General features: G+C 38.2%; 1 protein-coding gene across 4 annotated transcripts in view; it reads right to left on the bottom strand.

Annotated features, from left to right (window-relative positions):
- The window catches only part of GPATCH8 (G-patch domain containing 8), a 108,068-nt gene that overhangs the window by 42,388 nt on the left and 43,736 nt on the right, over nucleotides 1–21,944 (bottom strand). For all 4 annotated transcript variants that reach the window (XM_087854322.1, XM_045814524.2, XM_087854323.1 and 1 more), the window contains 2 exons: nucleotides 5,547–5,614; nucleotides 4,981–5,067 (listed from right to left, as the gene is read on the bottom strand). In XM_087854322.1, coding sequence (XP_087710448.1) covers nucleotides 4,981–5,067; nucleotides 5,547–5,614 — 155 coding nt within the window. The remainder of the gene's footprint in view (nucleotides 1–4,980; nucleotides 5,068–5,546; nucleotides 5,615–21,944) is intronic.

Genomic DNA, 21,944 nt, shown 5'->3' with positions numbered 1-21,944 from the left:
AAATAAATAAATAAATAAATAAATAAATAAATAAAATCTTAAAAAAAAAAGAGAGAGAGAGAGAGAGAGAAGTTGGTAGTCACAGAGAGTGGGAGTCAACAGAGTTGTTTTTTTAGTTAGTGGTTCTCTTCCCCAACAAATGTGTGAGCATGTTTACTGGTGACAGGAAAAGAATGAATAATGAGAGAGGCTGCCAAGGTTACATTTTTTTTTTTTTAAAGATTTCATCTATTTATTTGACACAGAGAGAGAGAGTAAGCGAGCACAAGCAGTGGGAGTGGGAGAGGGAGAAGCAGACTCCCCACTGAGCAGGGAGGCTGATGTGGGGCTTGATCCCAGGACCCTGGGATCATGACCTGAACAGAAGGCAGACGCTTAATTGCGCCACCCAGGCGACCTAAAGGTTACACCTTTACAAAGACGTAAAGTCCTTTTATAAGATAGAGGTCTAAGCACCAGAATTCATAGGTAGGAATTATCCTTTGATGGATGGTGAAAGGGGAGAAATATTTAAGGACAGGAATATTTGGGCCCAAGTTTGATGGTGGACATTACAGGCAGATGAATGCGCTCTCACCTGATGGTCCAAATTTTCTTTGTTAAGTTTTCTATTAGGAGTAAGGGAAGGTGGAAGAAGGACAAGGGCAGTTGAGGGAAGATGAGGGCCTGAGAACCAATGCTTAAGAATAAAGCCGAGGGGACAAAGCAGGAAATGACAAAATAAAGATTAGTTGGCAGTTCTGTGAGCCCAGTGAATCAGAACCAGTCTCATACTGAACTACAGTAAACATGCAGAAATGCAAGTACTTGTACTGACTGGAGACAGGCTGTTGGTAAATAAGTAGCTATGACACAAGGATTAAAAGAAAAGAGTTGGGATCAAAGTGTTGAGGGAAATAAAAATCTGTGGTGCTTGAGAGGTACAAATTAAGGAAAATCTAAGTTATTAGAGTCAAGGTTCCAAGATCATGTGAAGGTGAAGAACAAATATAGTGAAATAAATGAGTGACAAGAAGGAAGGGGAAAGGGTTTCACAAACGGTTAAGAGTTGACAAGATTTCTGTGTATCCGATCAATAAAATGGGGTAAGTAATTCTTGCTTTACCCAATACGAAGAGTTCAAATGAGAAATAATTTCATGGGGTAGGGGAACAAAAAGAGCCTCAAGATATAATGCATAATCTTAAGAGGCTATGAATTACTCAGCTATTTCATTTATTATTCACTTGATAGTGTAACTTTTACTTGAAAACAATAAAATGCATTCTTTAGAATATTTATTTTATTTAAAAAAAGATTTATTTACTAGAGAGAGAGCACAAGCAGGTGAAGGGGCAGAAGGAGAGGGAGAAGCAGACTCTCCGCTGAGCAGTGAGCCAGATGTGGGGCTCGATCCCCAGACTCTGGGATCATAAACTCAGCCGAAGGCAGATGCTTAAACGACTTGAGCCACCCAGGCGCTCCACTTTAGAATATTTCTATTCCTGACAGTATACCAAATGTATCTGGCTCTTCTCCTTATTTCAAAGAACTTATTTATTCAATTCATATTTACTGAGTACTTATGTGCCAGGCTTTATGTTGGATACAGTATATATACTGGTAGACAAATAGACACAGTCGCTCTCCTCAATGCCATTTCTGCCAAACAGTAGTCGGACCATAAACAAGTGAACAAACAGAAATTTATAATTATAAATGATAAAAGACAGTGTTGCAAGAGAATAAGGCAGAGTGGAGGATTTATTTAAACTGGGTGAAGAGGGGGGCACCTGGGTGGCTCAGATGGTTAAGCGTCTGCCTTCGGCTCAGGTCATGATCCCAGGGTCCTAGGATCGAGGCCCGCCTTGGGCTCCCTGCTCGGCAGGGAGCCTGCTTCTCCCTCTCCCCCTGCTGTTTCCCCTCCTTGTGCTCTTTCACTCTGTCAAATAAATAAATAAAATCTTTTAAAAAATAAATAAATAAACTGGGTGAAGAGGGAAGGTTTTGAAGCTAAGTCCTAAAGGATAAAAAAGAACCATGTGAAAGATGATGAAACATAGTGTCATAACCATTCAGGGCCTAAGGACAGTGTTTAGACACAAAAAGAAGGCCTAGCCTAGCTAGGTCTGAACACGATGAACTCCAACATCTGAAGTTTAGGCCGAAAAGAAGGGACCAACAAAGGAACCTACACAGAAGCAGTAAAGGACAAAGGAAGGAGAAATATAGGAAAGTATGAAATCTTCAAAAGCAAGAGAAAAGAAAATGTTTTAAAGAGAAAGGAATGGTCAATTGTATTCAATGCTGCCCAGAAACAGATTATGGAATAAGAGTTTTAAAATATCTACTGGATTTAGCAAATAGAGGTATTTTGTGGCCTTAAGTGAAGTGGTTCAGGGAAAAGCACTAAAGCCAGCCTAAATGGGTTGAATAGTGCATAAAGAAAAGGGCAGGGAGAAGGACTAGGAAAAGAAAAAAGGAAGAGAAGGAAGATTTCACTATATTATAATTCTGGATAAAATAAAACACACAGGAGCACCTATCTTGGGCTCCTGGGATCAAGCCCCAAGTCAGGTTCCCTGCTCAGTGGGGAGTCGGCTTGTCCCTCACCCTCTGCCTCTCCCCCTCGCTTGTGTTCTCTCTCAAATAAATAAAATCTTTGAAAACACACACACACACACACACTCTCTCTCTCTCTCTCTAATATATAGCTGAGCTCAACTATATATTGCCTCAACAGGGCAATCCCTAGATGCTTGAAGATGAGGCCTCAGGACCTTGATGATAGAAAGCTAGTAAGCTCTCCCTGTGAAAAGTTCAGAGATACGAAGAGTTGTCTCCATGGGTGTCTGGGCTGGCTCAGTCGGTAGAGCACACAACTCTTGATCCTCAGGTGTGAGTTCAAGCCCCATGTTGGGTGTAGAGATTACTTAAAAAATAAATAAAAATTAAAAAAAAAAAAGAAAAGAATTGTCTCCATCCTTGAAACAGGACCTAGAAAAACTGCACTACATCATTACCTTCTCTCCATGAAGACATCAAGAAATTCACCATGTATCAGGGTATAAATGGAAAGGGTCATGTATAAGAAGAGGCTGGAACTTCAGACCAGTCATTGGTGGACTTCAAGGATTTACACTTTCTACTCACAGCAGGAACCCTTAGTTTAGGTATTAACATTTTAAAACCAGTCCATCAGTTAAGACCCTAGATTTTAGCAAAGGCACATATGAAGAACTCCCTCCGAAATCCAGGATACAACAAACTTCCACAGAATGATGAGATGACAACCAAAACTGCAAGCCACACAAGGAGACAAACTACTATGAAAAGGTCAGGAGAAGCGACAAACTATAAAAACACATATCAAGTACTACAGATAACAGAAGATTTGAAAGAAATTATAAAATAAAAACATTAAAATGTTTAAAAAGAAAAAAAGGCACAAACAGCACCCCAAAGACAAAACCCAGGCATTACTAAAAAACCGAAAACCAAAAACAAATTAGAAACAGAATAAAAGAGATATTTCAAGAATTTAAAGTCATTGCCAGTGAAGCTGTTTTTTAAAAAAAAGTCAGACATGTGGGGCACCTGGGTGGCTCAGTCAGTTACGAGTCTTAAGCGTCCGACTCTTGGGTTTCAGCTCAGGTCAATGGAGCCCCGTGTCCTCTGCACTCAGTGCAGAGTCTGCTTCAAGATTCTTGCCCTCTGCCCCTCCCCCACCTTGCTCTCTCTCAAATACATACATCTTTTTCTTTTTGAAAGACTTTATTTATTTGTCAGAGAGAGAGGAAGAGCACAAGCAGGGGGAGAAGCAGGCAGAGGGAGAAGCAGGCTCCCCACTGAGCAAGGAGCCCGACTTGGGACTCAATCCCAAGACCCTGGGATCATGACCTGAGCTGAAGACAGATGCTTAACGACTAAGCCACCCAGGCATCCCTAAATAAATCCTTTAAAAAAAAAAAAAAAAAAAGATTTTTAAAAATAAATCCCTTTTCCCTCTTCCCATTTTAAGGTTCATGACCAAAATCAGTTTCTTTCTTTTTTTTTAAAAAAAGATTTATTTATTTATTTATTTATTTATTTATTTATTTATTTATTTGACAGAGACAGACAGCCTGCGAGAGAGGGAACACAAGCAGGGGAGTGGGAGAGGAAGAAGCAGGCTCCCAGTGGAGGAGCCCGATGTGGGACTCGATCCCGGAACGTCGGGATCACGCCCTGAGCCGAAGGCAGACGCTTAATGACTGTGCTACCCAGGCGCCCCAAGTTTCTAAATGATAATCTTAACTAAGCCTATTTCTTACCTTCAAATTTACCTATTTTATAGTAGAGACTGGGAATAGTACATCTTGAAAGGCATGTTCCCTGGTCAGTCTATTTGAAAGCTAACTTATAACATGGTCTAAACTACTTTTCTGCAGTTTAAACTAATCCTTTAAAAAGGAAAATATTGATGTTCTCAATTTTTTTTTTTTTTTTAAGAGAGAGCAAGGGGGAAAGGGAGAGGAAGAGAGAGAATCTTAAGCTGGCTCCTTGCCCAACATGCAGCCTGACACGGGGCTCAATCTCATGACCCTGAGATCATGCTCTGAGCCGAAAACAAGAGTCGGCTGCCTAACCAACTGAGCCACCGAGGTGCCCTTCAATTTGTTATTCTTAAAATACCTTATCCATTGAAAAACAAAAGTCTTGTCAATAGGTTCAAGTTCCCAAAGGATCTTAAATAACAATTTTTACTGCTACTACTCCCTACTATGTAGCAGGCACTGTGTTTTCAAACATTAATGCAATCATTTCAACAGAATTATTAAGTGGGTATTAGCTCTATAGTTTTTACAACAGCAATATAGGAAACTAACAGAAACCTAAGGCCTACTACTAATCATCACTAAACATCAAACAAATGCTGTCATCAACAGAGATCCTTTTCATCAAAATGAGTATCTCTTTCAGTGTGAGCACCCAACATGCAGAATGGCTTCATTCAAGTACCTTGTACTTCTGTCTCAATTCTTCTGTGTCTTCTTTTTCTACTTCTAGGACACGGCGCCGTTCGGTAGCATCTTCGGCATAATCAAGCTTAACAAAAATAGATATAATTAGTCTTAATTACTAAAGTACCCCAATTAGCTAATAAAAAGTCACTCACACAACTACAGTATTACATGAAAATAAAAACTTCATATTATAGTCAGCTACCTTTTGCTTTATTGTCATCCCACAGAGAAAATGTGTGCAAAATAGCTAATTAATCCTTTCATGCTGGTGGTTCCCAACAGACTCATTTTTTTATGATAACGGACTTTATTTCAGTGTTCAATGCCAAAGAATTAGGAGTAAATGGAGAAAATATTTTAGGCAGGGGCATTATCTGCCACCTACCTGCTTCAAAGCCAGCACTAAATGAGAATGTAAAATATGTTTTAAAGTTTCCAAAGAAAAATATTAAAACTATATTCTACCTAATAAGTGTATTCTTGTAATGGCATTTGAATTTGGAATTAATATCAATTTTAAACACACCACTTAAGGAAAAATAGCTAACAAGATCAATTTACCTCCATTTCCATGCGACCCATGCCCATGACATCATACTTGACGACAATCGGAATGGGATCTGTTCTCCCTGTAACAGGAACACATAATCAAGGTAAGAGGCAAGGCTAAACCAACAGTTCACTTTATACATTGGGTTTGGGTGGTTAGAGATCTTGCCTTGGAGTGCAGAGACCAGAAAGCTACAGTGAACCAAACACAAGCCATTCTCACAGCTTACAACCAAACCTACCGCTCCCAGTTTAAGCCTAACTAACCACCTTGGTTGACATTCCAGTTGGGGAAAATTCCAGATTACTATGACAAAATTAAATAAGTAATTCAAAGCACTTCTAAGCAATGGCACCAGGAGATTTAAAATAAAAAACTTTAGAAACTTCTTTTTAAAATGATCCCCAAATAACTTTTCATCAAGAATCACTTCACTCTTACTGTCCACTGACATCCTCCCACATACACTTTTAAAACTAGTAATAGATATCTCAACGGATATGCTTAAATTAAAAAAAACCACGGTTTCAAACATGATACAGGAAAACTCTGTAATTGCAACTCAGCATGCTTAGTATTTTTTTGTTTTCAATAATTAACTGGGGCTGCGACAAAATTTAAATAAAAAGCAACAGTTAGTTGCCCTTAGGGACAAAAAATTGTTTTACTTTTCAACTGGTGCTCTGAGGTCTCATTCTCCAGAGTGGATTTAACACTGGCTGTGGTAATCGGTAAGCTGTGAAAAGGACTAGTTGCGAAGAAAATTGACTTTAAACTAATCAATCTATGCTGGAGATTTTTAAAAATGTATATTTAATCCACTCATAACCAGCCAAACAAAGCAAAATGGGGCAGACAAGCACTTTACTACCACAGCTGTTTTACATCACAACTTGCGCTGTTTATTGTGATGTAAGCCCACTGAAAAGAGGACTGACTTACCTTATCCGTTGTACACCTTTAGTGAAAAAACACAATGTTTACTTCCCTCATCATTTCACTCAGGCTGGTGTAAACAATTGTTTTGTTTGTTTTTTGTGTGTTTTTGTTGTTGTTGTTATACAGACATATGTATTATACCTTTGGGCTAAAAGTTGAGTTTTGTCAGGCTAAATCTGAGGTATTACCAAAACCAATTAAAAATAAATAAATGCCATATTCATGACTAGGCTTAGTCCTGGAGAAAAAGGAAGAAACTGTTTTCAAAGTGACTGGCAACCACTTATATCCAGTTGCTCCATAAAGGTGTTTAATTTTTGTCTTTAAAACATAATGAAAAACAAATTCAGAAGTTTACTTATCACCAATATCCCAAGATAGTTTTCAAACAATAAGGAGATAATTAGGAATAATTATCACAGTGAAAGTTTAAGTTAATAAAGATCCTTTCATGCCAGGGGAAAAAAAAAAGGAAAAAAATTTCTAAAATACGGCCTTCTTTTAGAAACTATCAAAGACTGCCAGTTAAACAAAATGAAAATGCATACTACCTTATGCCCAATGGTATAATAAATAAGCAGTGACTGCAATCTTTAGCAAAAGGACCAAATTAAAGACAGGTTATAAAAATGACTTCCTAAGTGCAATATCACTTTCATAACGTCTCAATCAGGGATTTACTGGTAAAATACACAAATGCTCCAATGAAAGAATTGAAAAGAAATGTCAAAGGAATTTACTTTTTTTGGTTTTGGTTCCTTTTTTGGTCTGTCAGAATTTGTTTTGCAAGAATCAAGAAAGTTTTGGTACAAATTCATTACCTCTGTAAACCCCTGTTTATAAACTCTACATTAGTACTTTTGCCTTCTAAGGCAGTCAAAGTTTGTTTTAATTTATTCATAAATTGCAGTAGCAAGTGCTAGTGCCCATTACATTGTGGGAAAATCAAGTTTTTGACAGTATTAGAATTTAATGTTTTAACTGATTTTTTTTGGCAGTTCTAACACAAACAGATACATCCCTTCTTAACAGTACCCTTTAATGAACAAGGATCAGACAAGTTGCATAAGGAAAGGAAAGGAAAATGAAAAAGACCAAGCAGAAGGATGAAGGCTACAACAGAGAAAGTAAGCCTAACATATTGGTGCACTGATGACAAAAGGAGTAATTCAGTCTGAAAATAAAAAATTACCACTGCTAAGTTTACCATCACCACAACAAGTCCAGGATCATAATGCTGTAAAAAAGAAACACCATTTGTTAGGCAGAAACCATTAGGGTAGGAAACAGGCCTTCTAGCAGGCAGATGGCAAGGGGTATAGTAACAATTGGTTTGTCCCTCCCCCAATTTTAGCTGAAGAAGAGGAAGGACACTTTGTGCTACAGCAGCTGTTTTCACATTGGTTGGCCCACGGTGTGAGATTTTTGCGCTGCTACTTGAGAACACGTACAACCTCCTCTTTAACAATTCGGGGGGGGGGTGTTAAAGTGAGAGAACTAGCTCTAGCTTCCAATTTCTAATTTAACTATTCATTCTGGTAAATCAGTATTCAGGGCCCAAGTTGGGACTTCTCCTTAAAGAAATAACATCAAAGACAGATCAACTGGACAGTGATCAAGTCATTTCCTTCACTGAAAGAAAGAACTCTAAGAGGATTTATGGGTGGGAAGGGAGTCATCAAGACCTTGTTAAAAAAATATATAAGTAAAAGATCTGGAAAATAACCTTTTACACTAAGTGCTTAGAAAACTTATGCGTATTTGAGTTCTGTTATGAATGAATAAAACCCCTGAAGTAGCTTTCCTTAGAAATTTGTTTCCTTTTAATGAAGTCTTCCCAGGCTTGCCAACATCTTTCTGCATACGACAAAGCCAAGCTCCGAAGGAGACCAGGAACTCCAGAGAAAGTGACATCGAAATGGCTGTCACATTCATAATTAGTCCACTCAGAAAATAATCTGAAGGAATTATAATAACATTGGTGACAGAGGGGAACTACACTTATTGTGGTGAGCACTGAGTACCGTACAGAACTGCTGAATCATGTTGTACACCTGAAACTAATGTAACCCTGTATGTTAATCATACTTCAATTAAACAAAATTTAGGGGCGTCTGGCTGGCTTAAGTCAGTCGAGCACACGACTCTTGATCTAGGGGTCGTGAATTCAAGCCCCACCTTGGGCATAGAGCTTACTTATAAAATATATATACGACAACAACAACAACAAAAAACAAATAATAATCTGAATATGACATTATTGTCTGGGCCAAGCAGTAATTTCTTTCCATTATTAAAGAGGCTCCAGAAAAGGAAAAATCCTAGTAGGAAAAGACACAGAATAATATATAACACAAGAAGAGACTACAGCTTAAAAAACAAGCAAAACTCTCAATTTATTCATTTGTGATTAATGATAAATCCTACCATAAAGAATACCACTGTGGAACACCTGAATAACAACTTACAGGGATGACTTTTCAAAAGGTAGGTAGGAACCAAATGTTTGCTAATATGATATTCTCTAGAAAACGCAACTTCTTTTTAAAAAATAAATTGAACTGGGGCACCTGGCTGGCTCAGTCAGTAGAGCATGCAATTCCTGATTTTGAGGTTCTAAGTTTGAGCCCCATGTTGGGTACAGAGGTTACTTAAAAATAAAATCTTTAGGGGCGCCTGGGTGGTGCAGTCGTTAAGCGTCTGCCTTCAGCTCAGGGCGTGATCCCAGCGTTCTGGGATCGAGCCCCCATCAGGCTCCTTCTCTGGGAGCCTGCTTCTTCCTCTCCCACTCCCCCTGCCTGTGTTCCCTCTCTCGCTGGCTGTCTCTCTCTGTCAAATAAATAAAATCTTTAAAAAAAAATCTTTAAAATATAAAAATTATAAAAAATTAAATTAAGGGACGCCTGGGTGGCTCAGTCGGTTGGGCGTCTGCCTTTGGCTCAAGTCATGATCCCAGGGTCTTGGGATCGAGCCCCACATCAGGCTCCCTGCCCAGTGGGAAGTCTGCTTCTCTGCCCCTCTCCCTGCTTGTACTCTCTCTCTAATAAATAAATATTCAAAAATTTTAAATTAAAATTTAAAAAATTAAAAAATAAAAATACGTAAAATTCAATTAAAAATAAATAAAATAAAATAAACTGAACTAAATCCAGGTTCCCTACTTCTTTGTTTCCTTTAAAGGGGGAAATATTTCTTAAAATCCATTAAATTAGGGGCGCCTGGGTGGCGCAGTCATTAAGCATCTGCCTTTGGCTCAGGGCGTGATCCTGGCGTTCTGGGACCGAGCCCCACATCAGGCTCCTCTGCTGGAAGCCTGCTTCTTCCTCTCCCACTCCCCCTGCTTGTGCTCCCTCTCTCGCTGGCTGTCTCTATCTCTGTCAAATAAATAAATAAAATCTTTTTTTTTTAAATCCATTAAATTAAGAACACTTTGTTGTTTATTTCACTCCAAAGGATGCAACTTCCACCAGAAGACTAAACACTTTCCTTAGTAGAAACTGTCCTCCTCAGTCAAAGATCAATAAACACTATGACTGTGATCAGGTCAATCGGAGAAGGGGGAAAAAAAAGAAGAAAAGAAAAGAAAAGAAAAAGAAAACATACCAGGATCTAGAATATGTCAATACCAGTATATTCATGTGATGGGAAAAAAATTGATATTCATATTTTCTAAATCAAAAACTTAAATATATATACAAATATTAAATCATTATATAGTATACCTGAAACTAATATTCTATATGACAATGATACTTTAGCAAAAAATCTTTTTAATATCTTAAAAAATATTTAAATTTATTAATTAATTTATTTGACAGAGAGAAAGAGATAGTGAGCATGAACAGGGGAGGGGGACGGCAGGGGTGCAATGGCAGGCAGGCAGAAGGAGAGGGAGAAGCAGGCTCCCCATGAGCAGGAAACCCAATGCTAGGCTCCATCCCAGGACCCCCGGATCGTGACCTGAGCTGAAGGCAGACGTTTAACCACTGAGCCACCCAGGTGCCCCCCCAAACATATTTTAAAGAGAAGAAAAAAACTTTACATGTTTCATGAACCAACCTGAATTGTACTTTGTATATTTTAAAAGGAGTTTTACTTCTTTATGACAAAAGTACTAAAATGTGCATATATGCATCTCTTGCTAAAATGTGAAGCTATTATCGTAACTGAAGAGAAAATAAGGCCAAATATAAAAATTCACTGACCATAGTCACTTTGTTTCTGAGAAAATCCCTTGTGAATCAGTTTTGATTTGAAAATAATTAAAGATATACTAATCTACAAAACTGGCCCAAAGAATTGCACTGAAGAGAAATACTTTTTTGAGCAACGCTATTTTTAGAGACAAACTCGAGGAATAGAACAATTGGGAAGAAAATATTAAAGAACAACCATAATTTGGTCAACAGCCACACTTCAAATCATGATTTCCCCATAGAAACAAATTAGAAACGAAGAAGCTTTCAAAGTAATTACCAGTAAAACACTGGTTGGACAGTCAATAGATAAAAGAACACCTCAATGTCTTTTTGCTACCTTTCCCCTTACTAAGATTGATTCAAAAATAAATATTCATTACAAATACTTATTGAACAGCTACTATACTGTTGGAAGGCACTGGGCATATGGCAGTGATCAACACAAAGTTCTAAACCCCCATTAATTACCAATAATTAGACAAAACAATCTTACCAAATTAAATTTCTGGCATGGGGGGGGAGAGAACATTTATAGAGCCAATGCATATACCTGAAAACACTTAAAAATATCTGATGTTCTCTTAAGATATCTAAAATAGTTTTAAAAGACTGATCCTAATAAAGCAGAAATAAATATAAAAGCCATCAAAGCCACAATATCCACTTCCAAAAGGCCAGTGATTAACTAATTAAGAACAAGAGCCTGTCCTCACATCTTTAAATCTATTTATTTCTTACTTTTAGCAACTAAAATAGATGTATGAAATATTGATTTGCAAAACTATTCAAAATAGGACTCTTAGTAAACTATGTTAATGCATTTAAATATAATTTCATTAGTGATTACACACAACTCTCAGAAACACTGAGTAAAAAAAATGGTACATCTATTACCAAGCCCAAGTGTCACTTTTGCAAATTTCTCCTGAAAATAAGTCTTCAGTACCATAAAAACAATGATTACTTTCAGCATCATTTAAGTACTTTTTCTTAGTAACTATAATGTGATAAATGCTACCTCCCAGAAACACTAACTCGAAACATCAAGCACATTAACTATTCCCTACAGAGTTTCTAAGTTTTTGTCTTTTATTATTTTTTTAAAGATTTTATTCATTTGAGAGAACGAGAGAGAGAGGAAAGCAAGAGCAGGGGGAGAGGGAGAAGCAGGCTCCCCACTGAGCAGGGAGACAGACAAGGGGCTCCATCCCAGGATCCCAAGCTTATGACCTGAGCCGAAGGCAGACGCTCAACTGACTGAGCCACCCAGGTGCCCCCAGAGCTCCTAATGTTTAAAAAAAAAAAAAAGAAAGAAAGAAAGAAAGAAAAAAACAAAAAACAAAAACCTCCCTACTCAATAGAATTCAAATTCTCCAGCACAGAACTAATTATATTCTTGCCATAGCCAGTTTAGTGATCTATACAACAACCAGATTAATTGATTTTCAAATACAGATGTTTTCTGGGGCGCCTGGGTGGCACAGCGGTTAAGCGTCTGCCTTCGGCTCAGGGCGTGATCCCGGCGTTCTGGGATCGAGCCCCACATCAGGCTCCTCCGCTATGAGCCTGCTTCTTCCTCTCCCACTCCCCCTGCTTGTGTTCCCTCTCTCGCTGGCTGTCTCTATCTCTGTCAAATAAATAAATAAAATCTTTAAAACAACAACAACAACAAAAAAAACAAATACAGATGTTTTCTAAGGGCACAGAAATTTAACTGTGACCTAAAGGAATCCCCATCCTTCCATCTTACCGGGGTATCAAATCTGGCTTTCCAAGATAAAACAGTTCAATTTTAATCACATAGCCTAATATTACTAAACAAGGACAGAGAAGAGGTAAAAAAGTATTACTAGTGAACATGTTATGGAATCAGAATGTTAAACCTGAAAAGGATATCTCATCAGGGATGACATGAGATACTCAAGCCCTTAGAAGATATTAATAAAGGGAGTTTGAGAGGTGCTTTCATTAAAAAAAAAAAAATCACCTGAAGAAAAATCATACTTTTATTCCAAATAAGACTGTTTTAGCTAAAATTACATCAACTCACTGAAGGCTATAATGCGAAGATCAATTTATCTTTTTAAATGGGAAAACCAATTTAATAAATACAATATCAGGGGGGCGCCTGGGTGCCTCAGTCAGTTAAGCATTGGACTCCTGATTTCGGCTCAGGTTGTGATCTCAGCGTCGTGAGATCAAGTCCCGCATCAGGCTCCATTAGGCATGAGCTTACTTGGGATTCACTCTCTCCATCTACCCCTCCTCTCACTCTGTCCATGCAGTACACATATTCTCTCTGAGAACAAAACAAAACCATACGTACATACAATTTCAGGTTAAAATAACCCAAAAAACACAGGGCTCGGCAGTAAGGGAAAAATAATATTAGGTCCCTAGTTTAAAAAAAATGTTGGGTAACATTTCTGTGCCCTGAGTTTTACTTATGTTTGTATCCTGAGTAACTGACACAGTATCTGGGATAGAGTGGTGTTCAATTAAAAAGTATTTGTTGACTCAAAAGAATGACCATGTTCATAGTGGGTCTAAAACTTGTTCAGGTCTACATATTTAGTCATCATAGTGCTTTCTGCTTCATGCCATGAAATTCTGATAATTTAACTGTCTTATAATCAAGTAATTATTTCATCAAATAGAATATAAGGCTATATTACCCAGGCCTTCATATCTAAAAAAATATGTAAGGTATCATAAAGAAATATTTGAATTCTGCATTACTGTTCATTAGAGACTTGTTCAATTTGTTTTATCTGCTGTCATTCGTCAGCAATCAAGAAGCAGGAATCACATGTTTAAGGAGTTAGATACACTTAAGGCTCACTTCAATATTTTTTAAGCATATTTACTTACTTAAGTAATCTCTACACCCAACATGGGGCTTGAATTCACAACCCTGAGATTAAGAGTCGCATGATATTCTGACTGTGCCAGTTAGGCGCCGTGGCTCACTTCAATTCTTAGAAAGTTTAAAGAGTGGAAAATATCTGAGTAGATAATATGTGGGCAAGTTATGTAGATAGTAGCCAGCCTATGGCACTGTAATAACCCAATAATCCCAACACCTTCTTAGTGCTGTATTCTCTTACTATTGATCAAGTTTTCCATAACTACACTGAGAATTTTTTACTATTCCAGGATCCCTCAATAACCCAAAAAAGACTTTCCAGCTTCATTTAAATTGCTCCTTCTTTACTTTCCACATTAACCCTCTCCTCAGTTCATCTTTATTTTTTTTTTCTATATTTTTCTAGGTAGTCCCTTAAAAGGCTGGGCTACAAAATCTCAGTTCTCCAATAAGAAATAATTTCTAACCACTTGTGTCACCTTTGACAACCAGCACCTGAGTCTCAGTAGCCTCCCCTGCAAAATGGATATTATCCTCACTTTCAGGTTTGGTATGCAGATCAAGATATAACAAGTAGAAGATGCTTTGGAAACCATAAATCACCATGTAGGATGTTGAACTCTAAACCAATTATCTCAAGGCTTCAGAAAAATTTTAAAAATAAAAAAAATTTGAAAAGAGAAAGAAAACTTTAAAAAATTAATTTGTTTTCCCTACATTTCCAAATTTGGCATTTTTTAAAATAAAATGAATGATACTCTAAAATAGAAGCTGTGACAAATTATAATGTTTTACATGCAATTTTATGATAATGAAACAACTTTACAGATGGGAGAAGGTTATTATCCAGGATCAATAATCAAAGAATCATCCAAAAATGTTTCCCATATACCAGTCCATTAACAAAATGAGACTGAGTATCAAAAGCAATGTTACATAAATATTAAATCCAAGCCAAAACAATGAACCTAAAGAAGCATAATTTTAGGGGCACCTGGGTGGCTCAGTCGGTTAAGTGGCTGCCTTTGGCCAAGGTCATGATCCCAGGGTCCTAGGATAGAGCCCCGATTTGAGTTCCCTGCTCAGCGGGCAGTCAGCTTCTCCCTTTCCCTCTGCCCCCTTTCCCTGATGGTGCTCTCTTGCGCTATCAAATAAATCTTAAATAAAAACAAAACAAAACAAACATAACTTTAGCAAAACTTTCTCCAAACTAAATACACAGTTCAAATCATCTAAGAAAATATATAAACATATTTTAGGCTAAAGCCTAACCAAAATTGAATAAGTTAAACATTGTCAAGATGTTTACTATTTTACTATTATTGTCACCTAGAAGCCAAGAGCAGCTATGTATGTGTACTGAATAGCAAGATACTAATCCACAGTATGTCAAATTTGTAATAGGTGAAGTCCACATGGAATATAAGAATAAATTCAGAATTTCAAGTAGACTGAAATTACTCAAAATCCCCGATTTCCTTCGGAGTCTCTGCTAAGAGTCCAGAGATTCTAGGTAATCCCTAGAATTTCTCTTTTCTTTTTCTTCTTCTTTTTTTTTAACAGTTCTAAAAATCTACGATTCTGTACAGCTTTGAAAGTGATTTTGTCTCTTCTTAGTTCCTATTCATCAAATGTTTTAATTTTTTCACTATTTCTACCTGACTGGACTATTCTACTTACAAGAAATCACTATCGGGGTGCCTGGGTGGCTCAGTCGTTAAGCCTCTGCCTTCGGCTCAGGGTGTGATCCCGGAGTCCTGGGATCGAGCCCCGCAACGGGCTCCCTGCTCCACTGGGAGCCTGCTTCTTCCTCTCCCACTCCCCCTGCTTGTGTTCCCTCTCTCGCTGGCTGTCTCTCTCTCTGTGTCAAATAAATAAATAAAATCTTAAAAAAAAAAAAAAAAAAGAGAAATCACGATCACTATATACTCTATATTGCTCATTTAAAAAGTTTCTTGGAGGGGCGCCTGGGTGGTACAGTCCATTAAGCGTCAGACTTTTGGTCTCAGCTAGGTTGTGATCTCAGGGTCCTGAGATCAAGTCCCCAGTTGGGCTCCATGCTCAGCGCCAAGGCGGCTTGAGACTCTCTCTCCTTTACCCCATTCCCCCCACATGCTCTCTCTAAAATAAATAAATCTTTAAAAAAAAAAAAAAGTTTCCTGGACACTCGCTTTCTTGCCTAAGTAAGAAATCCAGTTTCTACATAAACCAGTTTCATTTTAATAATGCAATTTAAAAAAAAATCACGCAAATTAACCTAGGGCAAGAAGTCCGTAATACGGTAGTAAACAATGTAAATCAGGCTAAGGATGAGACTACTAGGAAAAATAAACAGCATTACACTAATTCAGACCCCAAATCACTAATACATTTTCGATGAGTAGAAGAACCAACTGTCTACCCTACTTGCTGTAGTGAAGGTAATCTTCTCAGAAGCCTATTTTATTCACATGGCCCAGAGCAAATTCTTTGGGGGAGCCTGTTTAAAATGTAATATCCTGGGGCACTTGGGTGGCTCAGTTGGTTAAGTGTCCGATTCTTGATCTTGGCTAAGATCTTGATCTCACAGTTTTGAGTTCAAGCCCTGTGTTGGGTTCCACACTGGGCATTAGGCCTACTTTAAAAAATAAAAAACAACAAAAAAAAAAATGTAATTTCCTGAACCCCACTCCAGACCCGCTGAGTTGTGCTGGTTGGAAATCTACATTTTTAACAAGCACCTAAGGTGATTCTGCAGCTCATTAAAGTCTGAAACCATTAAATTTAATGGAAAAAGTACTGGAGTAAAGGTCAAAAGACTTGTGCATTTATAAACACAGCTCTCAGGCTTAGCAGTCCGACCATGAACAATATTTAAGGGTTTTTCAAATCTTTATTTTTTTAAGATTTTATTTTATTTATTTGACAGAAACAGCCAGCGAGAGAGGGAACACAAGCAGGGGGAGTGGGAGAGGAAGAAGCAGGCTCCCAGTAGAGCAGGGAGCCCGATGCGGGGCTCGATCCCAGGGCACTGGGATCATGAGCTGAGCCGAAGGCAGACGCCCAACGACTGAGCCACCCAGGCACCCCAATACTTAAGTTTTTCAATCTAATAAGTGGCATTATCTCCCAGTCTACATATTGAGGAGGAAAATGGGATTGAATACAGGTATAAAACTTATATACCATCATGTTCAATTCCCTAGACCTTCAAATCTTTTTAGAATATAGGTATACTGAGGGTACAGCAAGGAAACACTGCTTATTAGTTACAGAGCTCAAATTTAAACCCAGGTCAAATTTCAAATGAGATCATAAAGTGGTAAACTAAAGTGGGTCAAATTTAGGTCTTCCATATGTTCTGTTTATACCAAATTATTTTGAACTTTGAGCCAATCTTTATCAAGTAGGAAATTCACCAAAAAATTCTAGATTTCTGGTTCCTTTTAAAAAATTCGGAAGCTCTGGGGTGCCTGGGTGGCTCAGGAGCTTCTGACTCCTGACCCTGGCTCAGGTCGACAGAGTCTCATGTGGGGCTTGGCGCTCAGGGGAAGTCTGCTTGAGATCCTCTCTCTCCCTCTCCTCTGCCCCCCCCCCCCACCGTGGGCTCTCTCTCAATCGCTCTAAAAAATAAACCTTAAAAAAAAGGCGCCTGGGTGGCTCAGGTCATGATCCCAGGGTCCTAGAATTAAGCCCCACATTGGGCTCCCTGCTGAGCAGGGAGCCTGCTTCTCCCTCACCCTCTGCAGTGCTCTTGTTCTCTCTCTCAAATAAAATAAATCTTTAGGGCGCCTGGGTAGCGCAGTCGTTAAAGTGTCTGCCTTCGGCTCAGGGCGTGATCCCGGCGTTCCGGGATCGAGTCCCACATCGGGCTCCTCCGCTGGGAGCCTGCTTCTTCCTCTCTCACTCTCCTGCTGTGTTCCCTCTCTCACTGGCTGTCTCTCTGTCACATAAATAAATAAAATCTTAAAAAATAAAAATAAAATAAATCTTTAAAAAAATTTAAAGTGAGAGCAAAGAGAAATATAAAATACAAGAAATAAAAAGGGATGGGGCGCCTGGGTGGCTCCCCAGAGACCAATTACCAATCATCCCTAAAAATACGGCCAAAGTTCTTACCACTCAATCTAGCCTTAAGTTTCTAGTGACTTTACACAAATTTATGTTAATCATGAAGAATATATATAACCACTTTAAGAGCCTTAAGAAAAAAATCACATACACAGCTATCTCTAATTTTTTTTGGCCAGAATAACTATTTCAATTCTGTAATATTGTATTTCTCACCACCACCATCTTTCCAGAACAGAGAAGCGAGCCACCACACAGACTGTAGGTACACTACAGCATCTTGATTAAAAGCATAGTTTTGGCACCACTATTCTACCACTTATTTGCTAGAAGGTCTTGGGCAAAGCACTGCTCATAATATCAATTTCCTCATCTAAAAAACAGGAATGATATCTACCTGAAAGAGGATTTAAATTACATAATCCATATGCAAGAACTCACTGAACACTTAATAAATGCTAGTGGCTATTATAAAGGATTAACACTAAACCCAGTGAACAAGAGCTTGCCCGTCAGACATATGCATGAACTAATCATATACTGTGCTTCTTGGTTGATTTGTTTAATCATCCTTCATATCTATATCTTGTTTTCCATTTCCATTGCCATCATTCTATTCTAAGTCCTCATCAACTCATACCCAGACAACTTTCTAAACAGTCTTCCATTCACCTTCAGACATACTTTGATCATACTAGTATTAAACTTCTACCACAGATGTCCTGGGTGGTGTACTGGAAAGAACAATAGATCACAAATCAGAGAATGTGGGGCTGGGTTTCAGCACTATCACAAAGACATTCTGAAAACCTAAACTTAAATTTCTCCATCTGTAAAATGAATTTTAGATAAAATTATCTTTAATATCTTTTTGCTATAAAAGTCTCTCCTCTGAACAAAAACTGCCTCTGGCTTACAAAATAAAGTTCTAACTTGGAGCAGTATTAAATCCTTCTGCATACAGTGTGGGTAGTTAAAAGCATAGTTTTGAAATGCAAAAAACCGATGTTTGAATTCCGATACCATCATTTACTGGTTGCTAATTCTTGGGCAACTTAGTAAGCTTCTCTAAGTCTCAGTTTCTTCTGCAAAATGAGAATAACAGCAATTATCTCACAGTCTTGTTGTAAGAATTAATTATTTAAGTGCTAAGCACACAGTAAACACTCAATAAGTATTTGGTTTGTGCCTACTCAAACCAAATTCCCATCACTGCCTTCTACTATGGTTTCCAAACTGCTCTTGGAGACCTAGAACTCTGCTTCAACCAAAACAACTGTGTCATCAACCAACCCCCACCCCACCTTTCATATATTAAAGTCCAACATTAAAAAAAAATATTTGTAGAGGTTCTTCTAAAAATAGTATGAAAGGGGTGGGGTGGGGTAACTGGGTGATGGGCCTTAAGGAGGGCACATGATGTAATGAGCACTGGGTGTTATACGCAACTGATGAATAACAACTCTACCTCTGAAACTACCTCTGAAACAACTACCTCTGAAACTACATGTTAACTGAATTTAAATAAATGTAAAAAAAAAAAAAAAAGAAAGAAAAGAAAAATAAATAAATAAATAAATAAATAAAAACAGTATGAAAGGTCTACGGGCATTCCCTACTCCAGCCAGCCATGGAGTAATCACCTTGTATGTATCAGTATCTCCTGTCTTTGGTAATATCCATTCCTCCCTCCTTAAGACTTCACTGTGAAGTTTTCCCTAGTCATTCCTTCTTCTGAGCACTTACAGCATTTACCCTAAGATTTCCCCCCCATAACTCCTAAAATGAACAGCAAACTCTATGAGTAAGTGTACTATCTTATAATATTATGTATACTCTTCGTAATGGTCTCTTTAAAATAAATATTCAATAAATGTGCAAATGACTCCATGTAATTCTTCACCAGTGCCTCCTTAAAAATAATCTACCTTGGCGCGCCTGGGTGGCTCAGGCTGACTTTGGCCCAGGTTATGATCCCAGGGTCCTGGGACCGAGCCCTGCATCAGGCTCCTTGCTCAGTGGGAGCCTGCTTCTCCCTCCCCCTCTCCTTAGCATTCCCCGCTTGTCCTCTCTCTCTCCCTCTCTCTGTCAAATAAATAAAGTCTTTAGATTTTAAAAAAAGGAAAAAAAAGTAATCTACCTTGATAAAGTCCAATCTGCTTCTATGACTAGTTCTCTCTGTTTTCTTAGTAAAAAAAGTGGGGGGGGGGGGCTGGGTGGATCAGTCAGAAGAGCATACAATTCTTGGTCTCAGGGTTATGAATTTAAGTCCCAGGTTAGGTGGAGAGATTACTTAACAAAATCTTCCAAAAATATATATAAATAATAAAAGTTTACCCAGATTCACTTAAGGAAAAAAAAGAAAGTACTAGAATGATAAAAGAGCTTTCTATATTTAACTGTTCCAAATTGTCTTTTGAAAAATTTGCCACTTCTTCTCTGGTTATTTTGCCACAAATTTAACATATACTTAATGTCTTGATGTAGCCTTTCAATTTGATGATCTCTATACTAAGAAACAAGTAGTCCATACAGAATTTGAGTTCACCGTTTCCCCTTCTCCTCTCCCCCAATCCCTCTTTCTTTTTAATCTAACCCTAAAGCCCGGACCTCTTACTGCAGACTGCCAATTCTAATTTTATTTACTAAATGGGCTTCCTCTTGTTCATATTAACAAAATCCCATTCAGACGGTCATAGGTTCTACACAATCTGTACCTTACCAAATTTGATACATGAATTACTAAAATTATGCTTGCTGCTGGCAACTGTGTAAAGACTGCAAAGATCATTTAATTAGCAGGGAAAAGAGGTAATTCAACTATAGGCTCCTTCAGCTAGACCAGGTTCAAGTATAACTAAGCCGTTCTGACAATCCATACCTTCGTGCTGGGAGAGCTACATGTCTGCCCTTCCCCAACTACTCTTATTTCCAGTTACCAGCTTTTTCTGAGAAGAGCAAAGGTATACATACAGGAACACTGACTTCAAAGTCATGCTTATACTTGAATGGCAGAGACTCAGTAGCTACAGACCTGTCCAAAATTGTTCCTTCATTTATGAAATGATTATACTAATACTATTTCATTAAGTGGAACATTTAGATTAGAACCTGTCCAAACTGTTCCTTCATTTATGAAATGATTATACTATTTCATTAAGTGGAACATTTACAAAACATTTAGATTCTAAATCAATGTTTGGCATGTAATGTGTACTAAGTGTAATTTCCTTTTCCCAAAGGAAAATAAATTTAAAAGGGAAAGTAATATAAAAGGACAACAACTGAGATTTTACAAAGACCCTATCCACAAATTTATCTTTCTCATTGTAATATTAAAGGAAAGCTTATTGGGACGCCTGGTTGGCTCAGTCAGTAGAGCATGAAACCCCCGATTTCAGGGTTGTTGAGTTTGAGCCCCACACTGGGGATAGAGATTGCTTAAAAAAAAAAAAAAATCTTAAAAAATGGGGGGGGGAGCTTATTTTTCTCAACCAAAGAATGATTTTTCTCAGGAAGTCAGTGAAGTTTTAAAGATCAACATTCTAGTTTAACAATAAAGTCTATTTTTTCTTTTTTTTTTTAAGGGAGGGAGGGTCTTAAGCAGGCTCCATGCCCAGCACAGAGCCCAATGCTGGGCTCGATTTTACAACCCTGAGATCATGACCTGAGCTGAAATCAAGAGTCTGATGCTTAACTGACTCATCCACCCAGGCGCACCAGTAAGTCTAAAATGTAGCACTACATATTTCTATTCTGTTGTAATAAATCCAAGTCTAGTTTTCCTTCAATCATAAAATGTAGTAAGAACACTGCTATTACTAGCTAACGCAGGCCCTACCCAACTATTCACCATTTATTTGCTAACTGAAACTAGAGCATGGTGGGGGGGGGGGGAAGGAACATATACATAAAAACAAAGAAACACACCCTACTCTACTACTCTGCTCTGATTTTTCCTACTCTTTTTCAAAGTAATTTTCTCTACATATACATTTTTAAAGTAGGCTCCATGCCCACAGTGCAGCCCAATGTGGGGCTTGAACTCACAACCCTGAGATCAAGACCTGGGCTCAGATCAAGGGTTGAACACTTAGCCAACTGAGCTACCCAGGTGCCCCAACTTATATATATATATATTTTTAAAGATTTTATTTATTTATTTATTTATTCGACAGAGATAGAGACAGCCAGCGAGAGAGGGAACACAAGCAGGGGGAGTGGGAGAGGAAGAAGCAGGCTCACAGCAGAGGAGCCTGATGTGGGGCTCGATCCCACAACGCCAGGATCACGCCCTGAGCCGAAGGCAGATGCTCAACCACTGTGCCACCCAGGCGCCCCAACCAACTTATATA

The sequence above is a fragment of the Ursus americanus genome, chromosome 23, assembly GCF_024610735.1.
Source record: "Ursus americanus isolate L20-20 chromosome 23, mUrsAme1.1.p, whole genome shotgun sequence".
NCBI classification, from domain to species: Eukaryota; Metazoa; Chordata; class Mammalia; order Carnivora; family Ursidae; genus Ursus; species Ursus americanus.
The sequence above is the reverse complement of the archived record's forward strand: the minus strand, read 5'-3'. Positions and strand labels throughout refer to the sequence as shown.